The sequence below is a fragment of the Equus przewalskii genome, chromosome 8, assembly GCF_037783145.1.
Source record: "Equus przewalskii isolate Varuska chromosome 8, EquPr2, whole genome shotgun sequence".
NCBI classification, from domain to species: domain Eukaryota; kingdom Metazoa; phylum Chordata; class Mammalia; order Perissodactyla; family Equidae; genus Equus; species Equus przewalskii.
The window spans coordinates 41,232,196-41,257,926 of NC_091838.1; the positions used below are offsets into that span (position 1 = coordinate 41,232,196).

Consider the following 25,731-nt stretch of genomic DNA (forward strand, 5'->3'; position numbering starts at 1 on the left):
AGCTCAAATCAGGAGCCAAACAACAACCATGGGCCTAGAAATGCTTTCAAATCTCTAAAGTTCTCTTGTTTAAATTTTTAAAATTCCTGGCGTATCTGCCTTGAACCCCTCAAGCCACAGTCATGAGAGGAGTGAATTTTTATTTCATTGTAGACACCTCCTTTCCAGCTAATTCTACATGGGAGACAATTTTGATAGATGATAGGTAACCATTGTTATCCAGTCCTTCCCTCAACAAATGCAAAGAACCAGGAAGCGGCACCAAAGAGATTTGGAAAACAAAAACAACCACAGCCAACGTTTATTCTTGATCTTTGACACTACTTCTTTCATGCTTCCTTATTTTCCTCCACATGTTAAATATACAATAACCAAAACTTTATTAATATACACATGCGCAGCATGTAAGCGTGGTAGGTCGTGAGTAAACCCGGTCCACGGTTGGTTTCTGCACCAAGGTTTATGAAGTAGGCCTCTGTGTGGCCTGTGGCCTTGTGCCATTCCAAAGTGGAAAAACCTTAAATGAAGAGCAACATAAGCCACACGGGACTAAAGAAGGCTCATAACACTGAAGAGTTTCTGTTCAAACTAAGGGACAAGTCTGCTTTTATTTTTTCCTTGAGACTTCACTTTGTTCGTTTCTCCAGCAAATGTTTTAAAATTAGTAAAATACCAAAGGAGACATGAGCAAAGAGACATGGAATGGAATCAGATAAAGCATAAATGGAATCCAGGAAGTGCTGTGTTGGACAACTGATAAAGTTCCTTGATGAAGAAAAAGGAGCAGAATATTTCATCAGCCCATATTTCCCTAGAGGGGCAAAACACTTACATTTTGTTTTTGGATAAATAGCTAAGGCTTTTACAGAGGGGAAAAGAGTCATGGGAAAATGGAAAATATCTCTAATGTCTATAGCACACAAAATAACTAAGAGTAATAAAATATTAAAGAGCAAAAGGGTATCTGTAAAAAAAATTACAGTGCACATGTTGGATGAAATGTAAAATTATGGGATTAAATGGTTGTGTTACTGAAACAGCACTTGGTACATAAACTCAAACATTCCTTTTCAAATTCACTTTCTCAGAGGTTTGACTTCAGATGCCTGAGCACTTTCGACATTGTCTTTGCCTTTATTCTTCATTCGGATAAACACCACTGCTAAAATTATACCTAAAAGAGAAAACCCAGGGTCAAATGGATGGAATCTTAAAATGAACTGTCACATTCATTTAGAAAGTAGGATCCTGGTAGGAAAAAATGACTCATGTAACTTCATTTTTGTTTGTGGGTCAACAAAGTTTCATTGTCCTAGTGAATAAGGGATTCTAGACACTGGCTTTCTTGGATAAGTAAGTTTATCGCTTATCTTGTTGTTAATAAGTATGAATCAAGTCCCAAATCATTTCTGAGCTGGTGCCTATTGCTGGGTCTCTATCAAGGAATATAGGACCTAATGCCTGCACTGCTCTGAAAACTAAGTGAATAAGCATCTGATAGAGTTCCTGAGCTTTGCATATATTCAATAAATGCTGATGCTAGTCCTTCTTCCCCTTCCCTAGGGGAAAAAGTCCAATCAGAACAACCAGAAAGCTGTTCTTTGACCTGCTCACCTACCTAAAGCTTACTTTCACTGTGTCCATGCCAAATATCGCATTTTCTTTGGCTTTTTCCACATGGCTCCAGCTTGAGTAGACTACCTAATCTTTCTGGTTTCTCCCATCTCTGAACTCCTACAAAATTACGTTGTGCATTCTAACACTAAACATGTACTATTCATCAGAGACCAATATGGGAAAGGGAGTTGTTTAAGGAAATTAACCTGGCAGTAAGTTTACAGGAGGAATCATCACAGAAAGACTGGATGTTCAGAGACCCATTAAGAATCTTGCAATAATCTCAACCTTATTTTGAAAAATGTAAGAATATGAAACTGTAAGATCCTATTACTTCTATCTCTAGATATCCCCAAACTCATCCAATCCCTAAATTGTGGTAAAATTATGCGATTAAATGGTCATGTTAGAAAATTGATATTTGATGCATAAACTCAAAAATCCTTACAAGATGGGAGGGCACATAGAATAAGAAAAGGCATAGAGGTAGTGGGGATCTTGGTGAGTGGACCTCAAAAAGCCAGCTTAATTAATATGAAAGGTGTGCACCAGACTGCAGTCCTCAGGTAGAAATGATGGTCACCATGCATATGTTAGGATGGGTAATGGCCACATCATAAAGGCCCTTGCATGTCATAATAATGATCAATTTGGACGGAAGGGTATAAGGAAATGAAATCCCTTTTAGAGCTGTGAATTAGAGTCCAATGTGACAGATTGGGTCATGGCAGAAAAGACCAGATGCTGAGAGAACAATTAAGAATACTTAGAATAATCCCAGTCCTTCTTTTGAAAGAGAAAGGATGTGAAATGTGTAAACGCCTTCACTCAGGTGCACATGAATTGATGAAGAATCTATTTCTAACACTTAACTTGTGATGAGGACAAGAATTGAAAGAGGGTTATCGTATAGAGGCACTGAGCTGTTCACAAAAATGAAGACAGCTAGAATAGGGGACTCTGCTGTCCAGCCAGGCCACAGGCCAAGCCAGAGTGGAATTATTCTGGGGCAATAAAGAATCAGGGTCCACAGTCACACAAATATACAGAGGAAAGTTCTGCAAAATTTCAGGTATGTCAGCATCTCCACTGGAAGGCTAACTTCTACCTATTCCAATAATAGCAGACTAGACCATAAGGCTCCGGGAGTGCAGCATCTGTGTATGTCTTACCCATCACTGTATCCCCCACATCAAACACAGAGCCTAGGGCACAGAAATGCTCTTGCATTTCTTTCTCTTTCATTATAAAAGTTTGGTAAACAGCGCAAAATATAACAATTTGTGCTTTAAAACCTCTCATGTTATATTTCCCAAAATAACCAACAAGGCAATGACAGGTAGAGGGTGGTCCTAAGGCAGTGTCTCCCAACCAGGAAAGTTTGATATAGTTGACAGGTGATCCATATTCTTGGGTGTTGTCTAGGTTGCCATCTGAGCAGCCACCAGACTAGCCCATGAAGACAGACCTTGAGGTGAGCTCATATTTCTGAGGCCCAGGACAGAAACCCTTGGATCTGAGAAATCATACTCACCAATGACCAAAATGGTAGTCAGGAGTACACCAACTGCCATGCCCACAGTGGGTATCCCAGCCTGCTGACCTGCTGGCCGGAAACACCTTCCTTCCACACACGTGCAGAAAGTAACTGAAAAGCAGAACAGTATTTGGTGGGACAAATTTTCAAGCAAACAGTTGCAGAATCCCAAATCAAAGACAAGAATTCCCTCAAACTACCCATGGTGACAGACATTACCCTAAGTTTCCTGCAGCAAAATACACACCTGGTAAAGAGACAGCCCCTTCCAAGGGTGGCCGACCACCATCATTGATGAGGATTGGGATGTTGTAAATTTCCTCCTCAAAGTCCGTGTGCTTGGTGGAGAGTCTGGCATGCGTTCCTGTCAGAATAGGGAAAAAAATGAATGACATGAAAACACAACTTCAGACCCCTGGGTCAGCAACAATAAGGCTCATCTTTGTGGACTGGGAAATGGCTCGATGTAAGTATGGGTCAAACTACCAAAATATCACCACTCCACATGCGCCTACCATAATGTCAAAAAGGCTAAAGTGTCCTTTAAGTTCTCAATCCATGATTTCTCTGTAGAAATGAATACTAAATCCAGTCAGTTATCATCATTCCCTGTAGTTATATTCTATCAAGTTGCCGCACACACTGAATTAGAAAGAGAAAAAATACTTGAAGAAATAATTGGTAATTTTTTTTCCAAATTTGATGAAAACTAAATCCTCAGATCCAAGAAGGTCAGCAAATCTCAGGAAAAAGAAAAAGAAACAAAACTATGGCACATAATAATCAAATTACTTAAAACTAGTGATCAAGAGAAAATTTTAAAAGCATCCACAGAAAAAAGGACACATTACATTCAAGGGAACAAAGAGACAAAGCAATCCAGAACACAGTGGAGAAATATCCTCAAAGGACTGAAAGAAAAGTCTCAATACATTTAAAAGTATTCCAGTCAAATTTCTCTGGGTGACTATGGAATTAAGTTCAAAATCAGTAATCAGAAAGATGCAGGAAATTCTCAAACATTTGGAAATGAAATAACATGCTTCTAAATAACCCATGAGCCACAGAAGAAATATAAAGAGAAATTAGAAAATATTTTGAACTAAATGAATATGAAAACACAATACATCATCCTGTGTGGAAGGCAGCTAAAGTGACACAAAGATAAATTTATAACACCAAACACCTATATTAACAAAGAAAAAAGTTCTCAAGAATTGCCTCAGCTTCTGCAGTAATAAAAATAGAACAAGAACAACAAATTAAATACAACATAAGAAGAAGAAAACAAATAATAAAGATCTGAGCAATGAAATACACAACAGAAAAAAAGAGAAAAATCAATGAAACCAAAAGCTGGTTTTTTGAGAATATGAATAAAATTAACAACCTCTAGCCAGATTAATCAGCAAAAAAAGAGACATAATTTTCCAACATCAGAATAAGGTGATATCACTACATGGTCGGCAGATATGAAGAGAATAATAAAATAATATCATGAATAACTTTGTGCCAATAAATTAGACAAATCAAATGAAATCAACAGATTACTTGAAAGATACAAAATAACAAGGTCAACCAAGAAGAGTGTAATTTGCATAGCCCTATATCTGTTAAAGAAATTTAATTTGTAGTTAAAACTTCCTACAAAGAAAACTCCGGACACAGATGGCTTCACTGGTGAATTCTGTTAAATTTTAATGAAGAAATAAAAAACAATTTTACACAAACTCTTCCAGATAATTGAAAAAGTAGAACATTTCCTATCTTGTTCTATGAGGCCAGCATTACTCTAATACCAAAACCAGACAAAAACCCTACAATAAAAGAAAAATACCACCAATATCCTTCATGAATATAGATGGAAAAATCCTTAAAATTTTAGCAAATCATATGCAACAATATATAAAAATGCTAATATCTCACTACCAAGTAGGCTTTATCCCAGGAACAGAAGACTGGTTTTAGGTCCAAAAGTTGATCAATAACCAATTAACATACCAAAAAAAATCGACCATTTAGGCATCTCAGTAGATACAGAAAAAGCACTTGAAAATTCTAGTATCCATTCTTAAAAAAAAAAACCAACTCTCAGAAAGTTAGGAACAAAAGATAAAGTCCTTAATCTGCTAAAGGCATCTATATAAAAACTAAAACTACCATCACATTTAATGGTGAAAGACTGAATGCTTTCTCCCTAGGATCAAGAACAAGCCAAGTGCTTTCTTCTCTTACTGCTTTCATTCACCATTGTCCTGAAGGCATTAGCCAGAGATAAAGCAAGATAAAGAAATAAAAGGCATCCAGATTGGAAAGGAAATAAAACTCTTATTATTCACAGACAATATGATTGTCTATGTAGAAAATCTATGGAATCTCAGGAAAAAAGAGAGAGGGAACCAATAAGCGAGGTCAACAATGTTACAGGATATAAGAGCAAGACATAAAAATTAATTATATTCCCCTATCCTGGAATTACTTAAAAATTAAAAATTTTTAAATAGCACCAAAAATATGAAATGCTTAGGGGAAATTTTGCAAGAATTATACCCTGAAAATTAAAACACACAGCTCAGAGAAATTAAGGAAGACCTAAATGAATGGAGACGTATATCGTGTTCATGAATTGGAAGACGTAAGTTTGTTCCATCCCCCAATTTCAGCTATAGAGTCACACGATCCCAATCATAATCTCCAGAGACGTTTTTGGTAGAAATGTACAAGCTAAATTCTAAAATGTATATTGAAATGCAAAAGACCTAGAATAGACAAAATAACCTCGAAAAAGAACAAAGTTGGAAAACTTATACTACCTGACTTCAAGTCTTATCATAGAACTACAGTAGCCAAAACAGTATAGCTTTGGTGTAAAACATACACAAACAGATCAAGAACACAGAAAAGAAAGTCCAGAAATAGGTCCATATACATGTGGTCACTTGATTTTTGACAAAGCTGCCAAGACAATTCAATGTGAAAAGGATATTTTCAACAAATAGAGTTAGAACAATTAGACAGATACATTAAAAGCAATGAACCTTGACCTTTACCATGCACCATATACAAAAATTAACTTGAAATGGACTGAGTTAAACATAAAAGCTAAAACTATAAAACTTTTGGGGAAAAAATAGACAATTTTAGTGACCTTGGGTTTGGCAAAAATTTCTTAAACATCATCCCCTAAAAAGTCACACAAATTATACAAGAAAAAAGATCAATAAGTCAGACATCATCAAAAACTTTAAATTTGCCCTTCAAAAGACACTGTTACAAAATGAAAATGCAAGCCACAGCCTGGGAGAAGATATTTGTAAACATACACCTGACAAAGAACTTGTATCTAGACTATGTAAAGAATGCTATGACTCAACGAGAGAAGCCACACAGCCAAATAGCCAAATTTTTTAAATGGGCACAATATTTGACCAGACACTTCACTAATGAACATAAATGGATGGCAAAAAAAGCACATGAAAAGATGCCCAACACCATTAGTCATTAGGGAAATACAATTTAAAACCATAATGAAATACTATCACATTCCCACTAGAATAGCTAAAATTAAAAAGACCAAGCATAGCAACTATTGAGGAGAATGTTGAGCAACTAGAACTCTCTTATACTGGTGGGAATGTAAAATGGTACAAACTATTGAGAAACAATTTGACGTTTTCTTAAAAACTCAACCATACAGCTACCACATGACTCAGCCATTCCACTTCTGGGTATTTAACTAAGAAAATGAAAGCATCTGCTCCTACAAAATACTTGTTCACAAATTTTCATAGCAGCTTTATTTGTAATATCAAAAGTTGGAAGCAACCTAAATGACAATCAATAAGTGAATGAATAACACATTGTGAATATCGCTCTACAATGAAAAGGAATGAAGTACAGTCAGCCCTTAGTGTCTGCAGGGGATTGGTTCCAGAGCCCCCGGGGACACCAAAACCTGTGGATGCTCAAGTCCCTTCTATAAAATGATTCCCCTCTGGAGAGCTTCCCTGAGCAAGTTTCCAAAGCGTGAACTTCCTTCCTGGAGCATGGAAGAAAGCTCTGTGTTGAGTGCTGTGCGCATACCAAGGCAAACAAAAACCAACTTCGTCACCCATTGGTGTTTTTCTCAATGTACTTTTGACAACTCACCGTTGATTTTGGAAACTTCCCAGTCATTTTGTAAGCTTTCACTGCCAAGGGAAAATGTAAACTGTGGACCTCGAAATGACTGCTGATCATCATCAGTAGCCTCAAAAATGAGACTTCCAGGGGCTTTGAGGGGATAGCAGAAGAATAAGCCTGTGTATTCCTTGACCAGCCGCGGAGGGTTGTCATTCACATCCGTAAGGGTCAGGTGGAAATTCGCTGTGGAGCTCAAGGAGGATCCACCTAAAGAGTGAGTGGTTGAAACATGGTATCAACTCTCTCATTTTCCTCTTAATAAAAAGGGGTATTTCCTTTTCTTTCAAAAATGAAGCAATTACAGTTGAAACAATTGGTAGTAGAAAGGAAGGTAATAGAAAGGCAGTAGAGGTAGTGGAAAGAAAACAGGTTTTTAGAATCAGACCTGGTTTCACTCTGGTTAAAAAGTCTTAATGATAATAACAATAACTAAGATTTACATACTAATAGTTTATATACATTACTTCAAAACAGCTCTGCTGTACATTTACAGATGAGAAGACTGAGGCTCAGAGAAGTTGTGTGACTTGCCCAAGGTTGCACAGCAGTAGAGAGGCTTCCAACCCAGCCAGTCTTACTGAAGAGCCCACACCCTCAACTGCTGCTCAGCACTGAGTTGGACGTGTTCTTTAAGTTTTCTAAGCCTCATTTCTTGAGCTGTAAAACATGTGGCTTTGTGAGGATCCCACAGTAGTGTTGTCAGAAAATAGTACAGGGGTGCACAAACATTATTCACTACAGTGTAGGAGTGAAAAATTTGGACTCTGGAGCCTGCTGGTTGGTAGCTGTGTGATGATTGGCAAGATACTTAACTTACCAGTGCCTTGGTTTCCTCAGCCATAAACTGTGGTCAATAATAGTAGCTACCCCATAGTGTCACATGAGGAGTAAGTTATTACACTGAGTGCTTAAAACAGGGCTGTCAGCACCACGTCAACACTGACTGTTCTCATTCTCCCTGACATCAACCGCAGGTCCTGCTTCCACAGGTTCTCACTCTGACCTGCCCGGACTCCAGTAAACTCATTTTCTTCTCACTTTCTTCTATTCCCCTGACTACACTTAACCCAAGGAGGAAAAGCCACTGTGCTCTTGAAGTCATTTCATGTATCTGCGTCATTTCAGGGCCAACAACTGCAAATGGAGCCAGGCTTTGGACACTGGTTTTGATCCGTGAAGTTTCTAAAACGTGAGAGGCCTTGAGGACACAACCAAAGTGAAGCGTTGATCCCCACGGTATGTCGCAGGAGAGTGCACAGCACAAAGCTCAGGCAGAAACTTTCTGCTGATTCCTCAGGAGCTTTCAAATCAACAGTTAAATGGATACAATATGATAGCAGAGTGTGCTTAACTAACAGCAAGCAAGGCAGACAGAGCTGGACCCTGACCGGCGCCAGCACGGCCCGGCCCTCAAGCAACCATTCCACATTGAGCACACATTTCTGCGTTTCTACCCCCGTTGGTTTAACTTGACTGCAGTACTTTTGTTTTTCTTCATCTTTTCACATGCAGGGACCATTTTTATGATTCCTATCTACTGGAATGTTCCCCATTCCAACTTCCAACCCTGGGCCTCACATTTTGAAAGTTTATTTTTGGTCTAAAATGAGATTTATTTAGTCGTAATTTGTTCAATTCTCTCTTTTGCTAATCCAGGCAGATATACTTACCATCGAATTAGAGGCTCTGATCAGTATAAGATCTACAGAATTTCTACTCTAAGTTGGAAAATTCCATTTACACAAAGAAACTGACTGTTTTAATTGCCAGCTTTATCACTGGTAAGCATACTATTCCTGTGAGTTTATTTTTATTTTTATTTTTTTAATTCCCTGGAATTCCACATTCAGAACCAGTGGGCAATATATAGCACCATAACCGAATTAAATGGGATGCAAAGATTATATAAGGACGACTCAAACCTCCTTGGCTTATCTATATAATAAGTCTTTCCTTTCAAAAGTTCACACTATTTCATCAAAACACAGATACCCAGGGCCACCCAAACCTGCTGACTCAGAAACTCCGGGAGTGAACTCCCAGTATCTATATTGAACAAGCTTCCTGGTGATCTGGCACATACCAAAGTTAACAGCATTGCATGAAACATTTTCTGTCTCAAAAAGGATATGACCTGAGTCACTGGAATTTAAGGCTGAAAAAGCAAGTAATGGTCTAGGCCAACAGGGCAGTGGTCTGCCCTTGCTCCCAGGAGAAACCCACAACCACTCTAGAGGAACAGGGGTAGTTCAGCAGGGACACAGGAAACTTCCTAGAAGCCGGAGCCCCTGCAGGAAACCACAGAGTGAGCAGCACCCCTGAAGCCGAGCCAGCATCCAGGTACAACCCCGCCTGCAAGAGCCCTGCTCAGGGTCGCAGGTGGTTCTCATCTTGAACAAGTCCAGGAAGACATGAGCATTTTCATGCACTTTGGTATCCTTCTCGTCCTTCCACTGTGAGATATTCTCACAATTTGACCCAGTAGAGTTCCCCATCTACCTCACCTTCTCTCCAATTTCCATTCATGTATCCTCTAATAATTTGTTACTTTTTGTCTTTTTGCTCACCTACTTCAGTTGCCAACACTTGTACCCGATACAGACTTGCAGCTTCCCTGTCCAGCCGAGCCGCACTAAAGATCTCACCAGTGACGTGGTTAATTTTCAGCCAACCTCTCGTGTCGCCTCTCAGTGAATAACTTCATAAAGTGAAAGAGCAAAAGAAAGCCCACATCACTGTGTGTGAAAATGTGAGGATAGATTATGCATCAGTATGCTACCATAACAGCACTATCCCTTGCGTATTATTTACAACATATTTAAAGAATCATTATCTAATATTATTAGTGCTTTATTTGTATACCATCTATCTTCAAAAGGAAGATTTACTCATCCTTACAAAGTGGTAGTTGTACTTGTTTTATTAGAAAAGGTATAGTCACAAACTCTAGCGGAAAAAAATTTAAACTTTTCTGACAATCAAAGAATTCCAGTTAAATGGGTGGATACTCAGGCTGCTGGTGGCACAGTGAATTCCCTCATTCAACAAACATCCATTGAGTGCTTAGCAAATATCAGGCAGTGGACCAAGAGAGGAGATTACAAAAAGGGGCTCTTAGGCCAGTGGAGGAGATAGATGCAGAAATAAAGAATTCTAATAAAGTGAGGTAAATACAATGGAAGGGGCCCTATGGAATCCCAGAGGAGTTCGTGGGAATCACAGAAGTCTTTCTGAAGGAGTAGATGTTAATTTAACTAAGGCAAGAAAAAGGAGGATGCTTCAAGTAGAAGGGATTGCATGAGCTAACACAAAGAAGCCAAGGAATAGCTTGGTGGGTGTGGGGGAGTCAGACATTCCAGCAGTGTTGGGATAAAAATGGGAAGCAGTGGATTGCAAAAGATGAAGCCAGGGAGACTAGAAAGAGCCAGATCCTGGGAAGCAATGGGCAGCCTTGGAATGGTGTTAAGCAGGAAGGTGACCTAGTCATATTTATGTTTTCAATGGAACTCATTGGTAGCTGTGTGAAAGATGAATTTGAGAGAGAAAAGACTGGAACCACAGGAAAATCAACTAGCACAGCCCTTTGAGAAGCAGCACATCATACTCATAAGGATGTCCAAATCTTTAGACCAAAGAATCCCACTTCCGGAAATTTTCCCCAAGTAAAAAACAGTTTAATAGAAGTTAAAAAAGAATTATATGCATATATATAAATTCGAAAAATTTTCTACAGTAAAAAAATACTGGAAACAACCTCCACGTCCAAGAATAAAAGGGTGATTGAAAAGTTATGATGTGTTAGTTCATCAAATTAATTTGTTTCCCAATGTTAATATATTCTATATGCTAAGCACTGTGTTAGGCTGTGTGTAAAGGTGATGAGCAAGAAATCCTATGTCCTCAGGATTTCATCCTGAGGGAGATGGGAACCCTTTGGAGGGTTTGCAGAAGAGTCACATGACCTAATTTACTTTTTCAAAGAACCACTCTGATTGCAGCGCATAGACTCAGGATAGGGTGGAGGAGTGGCAGGGGCAAGGATAGAGCCAGAAAAGAGACGATGGTGACCTGGACTGTGGTGGAAGTGGTGGGAAGCAATTAGATTCTGGATATATTTCATTGAAAAGAATCTCTAATATTTGTTGGTGGATTGGATTAGGATTCCTTGGGTGCTGATGGATTCTAAGTTTGTGGAGCTGAGAGAAAGAGAAGAATTAACTTGCTCAGGCCAAAAACTTTGGAGTCATCCTTAAATTCTTAACTGGCTCATTACTAGCATCTGAACTATTGATTATTCCTCATTCTTGAAAGACTTCATTTGTCTTCCAGGCCTGTCTCTTAAAGGGCACTCTCCTTCTCAGTCTTCTTCCTCATCTTTCTGATCTCAACTTAATAGCATATACACTATATCTTTCTTTGATCCATTGAGACATTTTCTTAAATGACTTTGTTATCTCCACTCATAAACTGAAATTTTTATTCACTTGTCTTTAATGATTTTTAGCATTCTCATGAAGGAAGCAGACGGATTTGTTAAACAATAAATGGTTGTAAAATGGTAAACCTTTTGTGCCCCATCATAATCTGTGGCTCTGATGTATAGAGTACTACCTACACTAAGCCATACAGTATGACCCGCACTGTTTGCTCCTCTGTTATGTGTGTCTTTGTGAATCTAGAGAAGGGGGTGGAGCGTAAACAGTGGGTAGGACCTTTACTCCTTGACAGACAATCAGAAAAAGGTCTTAGAAGTGATTCCAAGTGCCTAAATGACAGCTTACAGAGAGGCAAGACTCCACCCAAATGTTTAGAGAAACTTAAGGAATTGTCATTCATAACCACATGTATTGGTTTAAGTCATGCTGAAATATTTGTCATGCCCTAGACAGCAGAACTAATGTTATACAATAGAAGCAAAAGGGTTCAAGTCCTATCTATGTGCTTATTAACTACATGATCTTAAAATGGCTATAGATATTGATACAGATATGGATACATACACATACATATATATCTTGGGCAAATTAGCATTGTACATTTTTAAGGCAAATCTGTGTGCCTTAAAAATGCATACTGAAAAATTAATTGCTAGGGTGGTAAGATTTACACGTTTTGTTTAACCGCCTCAGCCTGAGCACTAGCCTTTCCAGGGTGAGCTCTGGAATGAATCTTGTTGCCCCAGACCTCCTCTCTGGAGAGCCAAGGAACCTATGCACTCTCCATCCAGAAGATTCCCTTAACCCTGTCAGGTGGCTGAGTCTGTCCAGTTGGGATTTGCTCCATTCTTTTGGTCTAGAACTCCAGTACACCTTAGGGGCTGGGCTAGAACTCTTCCCCAAACCCTGGCCCCCATGACTGGTTCAGACACAGGGCCCAGCTTTGGGCAGCCCAGTCTCTGGATTCCCATTTCTTGAACTCACCGGCTGTTAGCTGGGACCTGTGGCGCATGGGCTGGGATGGAACCTGACATGCTTCACACTTGCCTGAGCCTAGATTTTCATTGATGACCCCAAGGGAACTGATGCCTGCTGGAACTAAGGTTAAGGTGAACACATGCACTGGGATATGGCTTCAGATTGCTGGCTGCTCCCTTAGAGGAGAAGCTGGAGTCAGGCCAGCTTCTCTGCCCCTCCCAGCCTTTCCTCCTCCCCACTGGTCTTGGTCACAGCACAGCCAAGCTTGCCAAGCACTGCTCTCCTCTACCTTATGTCCAGACCTTCCGGATCCTTGGCAGTCACATTGCCCACTTTAGTGCCTATAGCCACATCTTCACTGACTTTTGCTTGGAATACTTGTTGGGAAAATTGGGGTGCTTCATTCACATCTGTCACAATAAGTGTGAATTTGGCAGAAGAGCTAGAGTTGCATTTTACACCAGGAACCAAAGGCTCAGGATTTTCCGCGTGGAACACAATGTTGTGAACAGCTGCTGTTTCAAAATCAAGAGGCTGTATAGGGAAAAAAAGAAGGAAAATTAATTTTGGATGATGAGATCTCTTAAAAGATTCATTCTCTACACTCCTTTAAAAACTCTCTTACAGACAGCAGCTCTGAATTGAAGTCAGCAAAAACTTACTTCTCAGAATAATAATAGAGCCATGAAACAGTCTTTCCTGCAGGACTTATCAGACCTTATAATAGGCTAATATGCATTGTGACTTTCCTAGAAGAGGAAATCAAGGCAGTACTCCTCAAGTTTATTTAACCCTGAGATACTTCATTCATAACAGAAACTTACTGATTCTCTCAAGAGAGTTCGCAGAAGACATCTTGGAAAATGTTATATAGCAATTTCCACATTGTATGGAGATGACTTCCCAGGCATCTCAGGAGCCGAACCTCAAAAAAAAGGACTTTAAACTCATGGAGGGTGGGAGAGGTTCGTAGAGATGATTGAAAGAGAGATATCACCTCTTGTTCTAGGCTATGTGGACAAGACCAGGAATGAATAACAAAGAAACCAATTTTGCTTTAGTGGAAGATTTAACAATTAGGGCTACCTAAGACAGAAAGAACTGCTTCAAAAAACAGTTAAGTTCCCATCTCTGGAAGCTTCCAAGAGTAGGCTTAAATAACATGTGAGAGGTTAGCATAGAAAGGACTTAAATATCATCATTTAAGCAATTAGTTGTATGTGACTTTTAAGTTCCCTCTCAAGGCATAGATGAAACTGGCTCAACACAAGGTTGACATAAAGGAAGCCATATTGTACAAAAGAGACCATGTCGTGACTTTGAATGACTTCTGACTAACAACCCAGCTGGATTTGCACCCTCTAGGAGATCCACCCATTCTGTAGATTTTATGACCCCTGCTAGTGCATATCCCAGCTGCGATAAGATGATAACTTCATTATTTTGAGTTCCTTAGGAATGTGATGACCCCTGCCGCCCCAAACAGAGAGTCTGTGCTGATAGCCATCATCAGTGGAAACTGAAAGATCTGGTGTGGTGACTCCCAGTCTGTAACACCAGAGGGTCGACATTCCTAACCTCCTCCCTATAACCCACTGGCCTATATAACTGCTTCAAGATTCTGTGCCCCCTTAAGATAGTTCTTTTGGACATTAGTCAGCCATCTTCCCTCTTGCTAGCAAGCTGTAATAAAATGCCCTTTCTCTGCCGCCATCTTGCCTCTTGATGATTGGCTTTGTTTCACAGAGCTGATCGTGCTTTCGTGCAGTAACATAGAGTCCATGATTCTACAGGGAAAAATTTTCTAAACATAGAGACCTGCTGAAGAGTGGAACAGCCCTAAAGTCAGGCTTCTTGACTGGGATTAAAAGGCTTCCAGAGATCTGTGAATACCTAGAAACCAAAATCTGAATATTATATATATGTGCACGTGTGAATTTTTTTCTAGGAAGAAAATGTATAGCTTTTGTCAGAGTCTCAATGGTACCCAGGACCTCAAAAAGTTGAAGGAACCAAAGCAAAACCCACAAGATACCTTATGGATTATGGAAACTGCACTATTTTATTCACTCTTCCAGGTCTGGAGGACACAGGACCTGATGGTGAGCTGTCAGTCCTTTCACTTTAGTTTATATCAGTTTCTCATTGGTTACACAGAAAAGCTAATATCTGTTGTGAAGAGACAACCTCAAGGAGGGTTTGACGTATGGTTGTACTAGCTCATCCTGCCCTTCTCTAACATCTGAAAAAATGCCCTCCCTTGTCAACAATTGGCTCAGTGCTGTCCTTTCCATATTTTCTTCCCTGATCACCACTCTCTATTCCCAAATGGACGAGCTGCATATCCTCTATAATCTCATTGTACCTGACCCAGGATGCTAACTCTTTGGTTATTTATTTTAGATATTTATTTTAGATCTTTACTGACCATAACATCTCTGAGAGGAAAAATTGTGTTATATTCACTTTTGCTTCTCATCTCTTCCTTGACACACAGAACTTATAGTGTATCAGTCAGGAAATATAAAGATGAGAAAGCCTTGGTCCTTCTTGAGTCCTTGAGGGCTCCAGTGGCAAAGAGGTTCCAAAGAAAATCTCCACTCTCTAGAAACTCCTCTCCTCCATGCATACACAACATCATAACCCATTTTTTAATTCTACAGAGAGTACAACAGAAAGATTGCTCATATGGAAGAGAAAGAATTACATGTGAAGACTCAAGATCATTTGAGATAGAAAATAAGAAGAAACTGACAGGATACAATATACAGGATATAAAATTTTATAAGCCAGCTAAGAAGTAAAAAGAGAGGTTGTCCACAGAGATAAGTACCCACTGTCTGCAGGACATGGCCCCAGTGATCGAGATGATCTCTTGATCACTACTATGTAGTCTGATAGTGCTCCTCACCTGGGGCAGGATGGGGCGGGTGCAAGCTGGAGCTCCTGACTCCAGGGACCCACTCCTCATCTCAGGAGATGAAGGTGAGGGCGTCAACTGAGACAGGCTGGTAGATGGAGCAGAAAGACAGCAGCCCCCAGAGCAAGTCTGCAAGGTGGACAAAGGCCTCAGTCTCTGTTCCTTGCTGGTCTAACCAAGCCCAGGCTCAGGCAGGTAGCACAGCCGTCTGTGTGCTCAGGCAGAGGAGGCACATCCCATCCTCACCACCAAACAGGTCCTAAGTCCCCTCCCTTGCTTTCCCATCTCTTTATGTGGCCCCCAGAGGTGAGGGGTAAAGAAATGAGATGGTATGTCTGCAAATGAGAAACAGCCTGTGTTACCAGAACAGAACCTATGAATCTAGGAGGAGAGATGGCAGAGAAGACTGTGTATGTCAAGCTAAGGAGCTGGAACTTTATCCTTGAGGAGCAGAAAGAGGTGTTAAGCACAAGACTGACAAGGTAGGATTTGTGTTGTAGAAAGGTAACTCTGGGAGCAGCCACATGTGGGATGGAGCTGAGTTGATCCAGATCCGGACAGGCAGACCAGTTAGGAGAGGATGTCAGTGCTTCTTAAACATTACTAAATGGAAGAACAATGAGAAAAGGAGCAGTCTGCTTAACCTTGACATCAGAAAAACACTGAACCAAATCCAGAAAAAAATAGAAATAAAAGATACTAAATTAGCAAATGATAATCAGTGGAGCTTAATCAAAGCCAAGCCTTGTTAAATCATTTGTATCACCTTTCATAACAGGGGGATGTGCCTGCAAAGCCACGTCAAGAGACCCATCCTGGCCTCTTGGGCTGGCCTCAGTTCCAGTCTAGGGAGACGCCTTCATCAAGACAGCTGAGAAAATATGTTCATGCCACAGTTCCTCTTCTGCACACAACTGCTTAAAGGGTCAAACCCAGTGATTTAGATTGAACCTGGAGGCAGAGATAAAAGTGCTGAGGGAGAGGGGTTGTTATTTAACATTTTCACCAAGGATCAGGGATGAGCAAAAAGTGTGTGCATTCATCTTCCAGATGACACTTGGGCTGGTTAAAAATAGGTCATGTACCAAGAATTTGAAAGGACCAGTCATAATGGAGAAGCGATAAAATTTGCATTTTTAGAAAATTAAAGCTAAAACAAAACTCTGATCCTCAAGAAAGGGGGTCCCAAGAGAGTTATTGATGAATCAGGCAGGGCTCAAAAGAATAACCTTCCCGCTCCTGACACTCGCTTGGCCCCAAGATTATCATGATCTACAACACGACAGGCCAGAGCTTTGGGTGGCAGTAAATATTGCGTAGGACAGTATTTCTAAAACTTGTTTAATCCTAAGCAGGACTTGGGGCATGTGAAATAATAGAAAATATATATATTGGTCTCTGCCCCTGGTTCCTGACACAGTGCTCCTGAAACCTTGTAATTTCCTGGGAGATAAGACTGTCTTTTGTTCTTTTGTTTGTTTGTTTTTTAAGATCTATAGTAACGTTAATTATAGTATATTGTTTTATTATAGCATATTCTTATAGTTGTTCTATTTTATTGTTGGTTATGGTGTGCCTTTAGTTCTAATGAGGCAACTCTGGGTGATCTACTGGATTGCTTCAGGATGGGGACTGGTCACCAGAAAGACCAAAGCATGATAAGAAGTTTGGAACTTTCAGTGCCTCCCTCCACCCCCTCAACTCTGTCTTCCCCACTCCTCCCTAGGAAGGGGAGAGAAGCTGGAGATTGAGTTAATGATCAACCTTGCCTGTGTGATGAAGCCTCCGTAAAAATCCCACAAGAACAGAGTTGGGAAAGCTTCTGGGTTGGTGAACACATCCATGTGCTAGGAGAGTAGGGCACCCCAGTTCCATGGGGACAGAAGCTCCTGAACTCAGGACCCTTCCGGACCTCACCCCATGTATCTCTTCATCTGGCTGTTCTCCTGTATCCTTCATCCTATCCTTATATAATAAACTAGCAAATGTAAGTGTTTCTCTGAGTTCTGTGAGCTGTCTAGCAAGTGATCTGAGGAAGGAATCATGGGAACCTCCAATTTATAGCCAGTCGGTCAGAAGCACAGGTGACAACCTGGACTTGCCATTGGCATCTGAAGTTTGGGGGGCAGTCTTGTGGGACTGAGTCCTTAACCTGTGGGATCTGATGCTGTGTTCAGGTAGATAGTGTCAGAATTGAGCTAAATTGTAGGACATCAGGCTGGTGTTGGAGAATTGCTTTATGTGTGGACAACCACATCTCTGGTGTCAGAAGTGAAGTGTGGTAGTAGTATGAGAGCAAAGCCGAAAAATAGGAGTGTTCCTCCCCTTCACAGGGCACTTGTTAAAATTACTGGCTTCTCCCCTGGAGAGACAGAGTCAGCAGTCCCCCGTATGCACCATTTGACTCTTGGATTAGGCAAGTTTGACTCTCTTGGCAAGAGATGAAAGCACATCTGCCCACAGGCAGAATCCTGGCTTCCGCCCTAGCTCTAAATAATCAGAATTAAGATAATGCCAGACATTTATTAAGTTTACTATCTGCTGGGTGCTACGTTAAGAGCTATATATGTATTCTCGCGTTTAATCCTCCAATATCCTTATAATGAACGTGCTATCATTTTACCCATTTTTACAGATCAGGAAACTGAAGCATGAGAGGTCAAGGTCACGGAGCTAGTAAGTAACAGCAACAGAAATCATTTTCTGAGAGGAGCCAGAAGCCTGGGGTCACATTCCCAGCTCTGCCGTCAGTGGAGGACCTGAGCAAATCTTGCTGTTGGCCTGAATCTCATGTGTACAGTGGGGCTTCTTTCCTCTCCCTTAGAGTCAGGGTAAGAAGCAAAAGAGAGTGTACGTGGCAGTGCTTCAGAAAGTGAAACAGACTACCGTGAGTTGTAGAGGATGGGCTCCTCGGTGAATTTTACCTGCAATTAGCACATTTTGTGATTCAGACAAACAGTTGCTGACAGAATGGTAATTAAGAAACAATTTCTGGATGTGATACGAAAAGCACAGGCAACAAAATCAAAAATACACCAGCAGGACTACCTCAAACTAAAAAGCTTCTGCACAGCAAAGGAAATAATCAGCAGTGTAAAAAGGCAACCTACAGAATGGGAGAAAATATTTTCAAACCATCTATCTAGTAAGGGGTTTATATGCAAAATATATTAAAAATTCCTACAATTCAATAGCAAAAAAAACCCCAAATAATCTGATTTTAAAATGGGCAAAGGGTTTGAATAGACATTTCTCCAAAGAAGACATACAGCTAGCCAACAGGCATATTAAAAGATGCTCAACATCACTAATCACCAGGAAAATGCAAATCAAAACCATACCTGTTAGGGTAGCTATTATAAATTTTTTTTAAAAAAAGGAAAATAACAAGTGTTGGTGAGGACAAGGAGAAATTGGAACTCTTGTGCTCTGTTGATGGGAATGTAAGATGGTGCAACTGGAAAACAGCATGGAGGTTCTTCAAAAAGTAAAACTAGAACTACCATATGATCCAGCAATCTCACTGCTGGGTATCCATCCAAAAGAATTGAAAACAGAATATTTTCATTCCCATGTTCATTGCAGCATTATTGACAACAGCCAAGAGGTGGACACAACTAAAATGTCCATTGAGAGATATATGGATAAAGAAAATGTGGTATATACATACAATGGAAAATAATGCAGCCTTTAAAAAAAAGGAATGAAATCCTGTCATATGCTACGGCATGGAAGAACCTTGAGGATATTATGCAAAGTGAAATATGCCAGTCACAGAGGACAAATGTTGTATGATTCCACTTACACAAGCACCTAGAGTAGTAAAAGGTAGAAACGAAAAATAGAACGGTGGTTGCCAGGGGCTGGAGGGAGGCGGCACTGAGGAGTTGTTGTTCAAAGGGTATAAAGTTTCACTCGTGCAAGATAAAAACATTCTAGAGATCAGCTGTACAGCAATGTGCATACGGTTAACGGTGCTGCACTGCACACTATAAATTTAAGAGGGTAGGTTTCATGTTATGCGTTTTTTACCATAGCTTTTTTAAAAATTTAGTTTAAAGACTTAAAATGATTAACACAATCTGAAGCAATCATTGTCCCCTGATGGCTTAATGGGTAAGCAATTAGAAGTAAGACTAAGCCATACACAGAAAATCACATTATAGAGTCTAATTTACTTACAATACTAATAAGAGTAGAAACACATATATCTGTCATTGTAAATAAATACATTCGAGGGCAGTTGGCTAACATGTGCTGTATCTTAATCAAGAATCTACACCTCAGGTTGGTTGTTGCTTAGCATTTGAGAGATCCTAATCGGAGATCCACACTCCAGAGGCAGTTGCTAAAGGCCTTGAGCTAGCGCTATCTCAAGCAGCACTAGGTTTGTTAATTAGCAAAGAGATCTTACAAAGAGATTTTGTGACATTAGTGGTATTTAAGACATGCAGTTTGATTAAAATATATCTCTCAGTCATCACATGGACAAGAGTGTAAGCATCTGGCTAGTCCAGCAGCTTATACTCTTCCAAGTTCCAGAACTCCAGTTCCATTCTGTTTAGGATCACCTTTCCATGGACTGTCAGATGAATCTTTTCACTAGAGTACTGTTATCACAGTGCCTGAGGGAGAGACAGCTGGGAATTCACAGACCTAAAGCACAAGTTAGATGAGCATTTATTGTACCTAGTCGTTAATAACTGAATATGGGACAGAATTCAATTATTTATTCAGTCAATCAATATTTATCAAACCTCTACTATGTGCCAGGCAATATTCTCGACACTTGGAATGCAACCACAAACAAAATAAGGATGTGAAAAAGCTTTTGGTCAGAGGCCTGCTCTGTTGCAACCTATCTCCTCCTGTCAACATTGTGTGGCGGATACTTACAACTCTCACCTACCTCTAGTTATCAGGGTTACCAACATCTCCATAAAGGTGCCCATTAGCCACAAATTGTCAAATTAACTTAAGTTGGTTCACAATAAGCCACCACAAAAAAGTGTTGACATGTGAGAATCATTCATACTGAGATGGACAGGTGTCTCTCTTCCCTTAGATCCCTAGAGATTCTGGTCCTGGGGAAGGATGGGAGATGCCTGCCCCCACCTCCTGCAAAAGGATCAAGGATGCTGCCTGGACCATCCACTGGGAACTCTGAAAACTGCCCTTTCCTTCATCGTTTCCTTCTGGGGTTCTTTCTCTCCGTGTAGACAGTTACAAACAGGAGGAAGTTGTAAGGGCACCTTTTCCAAATGTCAGATCACACAGCATGCTGATAGTTTAAGTTGGTCCACACACAAACCTCGGTGCTAAAACCAGGTGAGGACATTTGTCAGAGGTGGAGTATATGGTAATAATGGGATCGGAATTCCCACACTCTGCCCCAGGGCTTGCTTCAGCACCAGCACTTTTCTTCCTGTCCTTCTATCCATTTTCTGCGAAGTTATTCTATTTTATCTTCATTTTTAGCCTCTACTTCAGCTTCCCTTTATTCAGGTTCAAAACTCTCCTCCACAACCTTCTTTTGCAGCCTCCAGCACACTGTACTGCAAACCTTCAGCATTCAATCACACTTGCAGAGTCTCTATTGCTGTAAGTCTGACCTTTTAATTTTAAATATATTGGATGCTAAATATATTGAGTGCTGCTTCTTATTGAGGCATCTGGTAAACCATTTACAAGCTCTAAAGCATGGATGAGACAGCCACATAGAAAAGGGTCAAGATTTAGGTGGACACAGTAGGGGATGAGAGTAGATTGATGGAGGGATGGGAAGATCCTGTACAAAGAAACGGGTACTACAGTAATGGAGACTTTGGCTCCAGACTACCCAGTCCTTACAGAGGGAGAGACAAAGCAAGGGCCAGTGGGCTTAGCAATACCATAAAAGATGAAAGTAAGAGGTGGGAAGGGAGGAAGGGATGAAAGGATAAACTTGTCTATTAAACCTTGAAAAGAGATCTACCAAGATACCAGTCATTATTAAAGATAAGTCTGTGGCTGGCGTATTAGAATAAAGGGTCTATAGCCTAAAGCTCGTACCACTCAACCAGTCCACCAACCCCATATTCACAAAGGGAGAAGTAAAGCCCTGAGTACCACCTTCCCCTATTTATCAAATAAAAATATAGAACACCTAAATTTGAATTTCAGATAAACAACAAACAATTTTTTAGTTTGAGTATATCCCAAATATTGCATGGGACATACTTATACAAAAAATTGTTTATCTTGTATTTTATATGGCAACCCTACCTCCCTCCCCAAAAGTTACTTGGTCAGTTAGTTACAGACCCAGAACTAGAAACCTGGCTTTTTATCTTTCAGGACAGGAATGACTGAGAGTGCCCAGGAGTCCATCGCCATGCCTGAGAGGTCACTACTAACACATCACGTCTGCCTATAGGTCCTCATGTGGTCATAAGTAAATCAAGCTATGAGAAAGACAAATTCCGTAAAGGGACGATTTACCTTTTTAACCATGACATATCCAGCATTAGTTTGGGGATCTGTGTCAATCCCCAGTCGTCCCTCACTGTCTCCCTCTGTAATACGATACAGGATTTTAGAACTGCCAGTAAATGGCTCATCAGCATCTGTGGCCTGGATGGTTAAGATGATGGACCCAACAGCTATGTCTTCAGCGAGAGTTAGGTTTCCATACTAAGAAGGAAACAGGAAAAGGAAACAATGAGAATGTCCATTGTCATAAGCATAATTGTCAAAGGGCAAACTGGTCTCTTTGGTTTCAGAATGGACACAAATCGCGGTTTGTATCAATACTTACCAAGCATGTTTATCTTATTGACGAATATGCTGCAGTTGATTTTGACATCAGTCATTCTCATAGACTGATATCCATTGTACAAAGAAACACAACTTCTCAGAGAGCTACTGGTAGGATTCTAAAACAGATTCCCCCTCCCACACGCAATATGTTTAATAACTATAATTATTATTATAGTAGTAATGATATAAATAAACAGCTACTATGTATTGAGTACCTACAATGTGGCAGGTACTTTATATACATTATTTTAATTAATTCTTAAACCAAGGAATGGTAGTTAACTATCTGAACTTTGGAGGCAAACAGCCTGTGTCTGAATCCTAGGCTTGCCACTTATTAGCCAGGAGACTTGAAGTTATATACTTGATTTCTTTAAGTCTCACTTTTTCATCATCTGTCTAGTGGAGATAATAATAATAGAACCTTCTTCATGTCTGCTGTGGGAATTAAGAAAAAGAATGCATATAAAGCCCCTGAATACCTAGAGATAGTAAGTGCTCAGAAAAGACAAGCAACAAGACACCCTACTGAGTAGCTATATTATCGTCTCCACTTGACAGAGGACAAAGGATTGGAGAGGCAAAACTCACCCAAGACCACACAGTTAGTAAGTCTCAGAATTGGGATTCAAAGTCCTGCTTGTCCAACTCCAAAGCCAGTGCTCTTCATCACTGGCCTAGACCGTCTCCTACTCCTCCACTCAAAATCCCCCAGATCATGTCTCTTAGTATCATGATCTTAAAGATGGTAACAGGCAGGGTCCAGGAGAGGGCCACACCAATGAAAAAAGCAGACTCGCTCTCTCTAGAGCTTAGACTTGCTTTTCCAAGTCTGAGACTCCCAAAGTGGAGTCCTCGTCCTTAATCTAGAACCACTGTCTAGATATAACCCAAGGAAATCGCTACACAAGCAAAGCATCACGAGGCTGAGAAGAAACAGGCTCTTTATCTCACACTTGCTTAGCCTCAGTGCCTGTTACACAAGTCACTTCAGTCACACCTCTTACTGCCCCAAACCCTCATAAATGAATTCCCTTTCTTTGTCACAGCCTGTCAATATTTTGATTTAATATCATCACAGGGCTCTGGGCTGCCTCATAACTGACTTCAAACATGACACGACAATCTAGTCAAATGGACTTCTCTCTGCTCCAGAATAACTAGAGACATCCTTTTAAGGGAAGCAGTGATAAAAACCACCCCCAAGTCTAAAGCCCACACCAACAGTAAGTAAACATTTTTCTTGATATTCTCAATTGATCTTTTTTCTCCTGCTCTTTCTGCTGAATTCTCCTAATTCTTGCAAATGTCTTGAGCGTGTTTTTCTTTGGCGTAAGCCAAAGGTTAGTTTTTTTCTTTTCCTTTTCTCTTACCCAATTACTGCAAAATGAGTTTAAATTACCAATATTCCAAATTTTAATTTTTGACTAAAAATGCTTGTTTGAGACCTAGCAGTAATCTTTTTATTGTCCTACTACACACAACATATATAATGATGAACTACAAGTAGCCATTCAACTTCTCCAATTTGACAAAGATTGCGGTTGTAGCTTTTAAGCGGCCCTGGGAATAAATGTCACTGGCAGAAGTTTATAAACAGATGTTCCCAGATACTGTAACAGTGGATGTTATTGTTCCCTGAAGATTTCCACTGAAGACGACATCTGGGTTTGTTACCAGTGCACTGACTGAGACATTAAGTCTGGCATTCTTCCTAACTACCATTTGTGTCTTTATTTCAGGAGTAGAAGTCAAGTGATATGAACAAACTAGAGGCAAAACAGTGACATCTACTCACATCTGATTTTTCAAAGATGGGGATCTGGTCATTGATATCAACAACGTTGATTTGCACATGACAGAGAGTCTTGAAATCTGAAAATCAAAGTCATATCACAAAAATTTTTACTGAAAATCATGCATTAAAATCGGCAATCTGCAAGAAAAAAAATTGGCAAGTGAAGTAACAGCCATGGTCACAATTTCCCTATTGATATGCAATTTATATGGCAAGGGGACTCTCTGCCCCCACCTGCACCCACAAGCAGGACACAAAGTGGAGGCTGAAAAAGGCCCTGAGAGAAGCTGCCCTGGGCTTCCTGCTGCCCTCCACCTACCCCGTCTGAGGTAAGGCTTGTCCCTGAGCAAGATAGTTCCTTTTCTGGAAAGCAGCCTCTCTTTTCTGACTAGTGAAACTTAGGGAGAGACATCAAAGCCCAGGGTAAAGCTATCCTTCCAGAAAGCCTTCCTTGAGCATCCCGAACAGCTGTCTTTCCTTCTCCGAACACTTCCAGCACTTACCGTTCTACATCTCCTCTGCCCTCTATGGTGGGAAGGTGCAGGGGCACCTGCGCCCTCGCTTCCAAGTGAGGGAGGACGTGGTACAATTAGCCCCCTTCAAAGGACCTGGCTGCCCAGCCTACATGGGAAGAGGTAGCTCATGGAACCCTAGGGAAATGGCACAGGTTGATGGGTGGGTTTGACTGTTCAGAGACCTTGTCAGAGACAGCATGTTCCACCCAGGTCCAAGATGAGCATGGAGTGTGGGTGGGGCAGGGTGTCTGGAGAGATACCCTGAATGAGAAACAAAATGGCAGGTTCTTTGTTGCGGTTGCCATTATTCTAACCATGGCTTATTGTATTGTATAATGGTTAAGATTGTGGGCTCTAGAATCCCATTGTTCCAATTTTGGCTCTGTCTCTTAGCAGATGTGTGAGAGCTTGGTGCATCACTCAAGGTCTCTGTGTCTCAGTCAGTTTATCTACAAAATGTAGATAACATCAGGACCAGATTCTCATCATGATACAAGTTGTTAGTTATCTCTGCATACCAGGCACCGTATTAAGTGCTTTACCTGCAATACTCATTCTATCTTCATGACATAGGTACTATTATCATTCTCATTTCGTTCACAAATGAGGAAGCCAAGGGATAGAAAAGTTAGGTAACCTGACCAAAGTCACACAACCACTAGTGGTTGAGCCAGAATTCAAGTCCATGTGCTCCTTTGCCCTCTCTGTCCACTCTCCACCCTTCACCCTGCTTTGTGTCCCAGGAGGCTGACTTCATGAACTGCATCAGTAGGCCCTGGCCCTGTGGGTATCAACTGGGTTCTACCAGTGGAAGGAAGGGCAGGAGGAAAGAGGTCAGGGCATAGTCCCCCATGGCCAGCAGCCTCTTCTATAGCCACAGGCATAGGTCTTGCTCCCTTCCTTCACCCCTTCACATCTTAGGGTAGGAAAGGCTGCCTACTGCGTTTCAT

The 25,731-nt window shown here is 40.6% G+C and overlaps 1 protein-coding gene across 2 annotated transcripts in view; it reads right to left on the reverse strand.

Moving 5' to 3' along the window:
• Positions 1-283: 283 nt before the first annotated feature.
• Positions 284-25,731, reverse strand: part of CDH17 (cadherin 17) — a 62,869-nt gene continuing 37,421 nt past the window's right edge. For both annotated transcript variants that reach the window (XM_070630662.1, XM_008538720.2), the window contains exons 11-18: positions 24,267-24,343; positions 22,151-22,342; positions 13,040-13,284; positions 9,904-10,034; positions 7,304-7,543; positions 3,402-3,518; positions 3,152-3,265; positions 284-1,174 (exon numbers count right to left, since the gene is read on the reverse strand). In XM_070630662.1, coding sequence (XP_070486763.1) covers positions 1,077-1,174; positions 3,152-3,265; positions 3,402-3,518; positions 7,304-7,543; positions 9,904-10,034; positions 13,040-13,284; positions 22,151-22,342; positions 24,267-24,343 — 1,214 coding nt within the window. In that variant the 3' untranslated portion in view covers positions 284-1,076. The remainder of the gene's footprint in view (positions 1,175-3,151; positions 3,266-3,401; positions 3,519-7,303; positions 7,544-9,903; positions 10,035-13,039; positions 13,285-22,150; positions 22,343-24,266; positions 24,344-25,731) is intronic.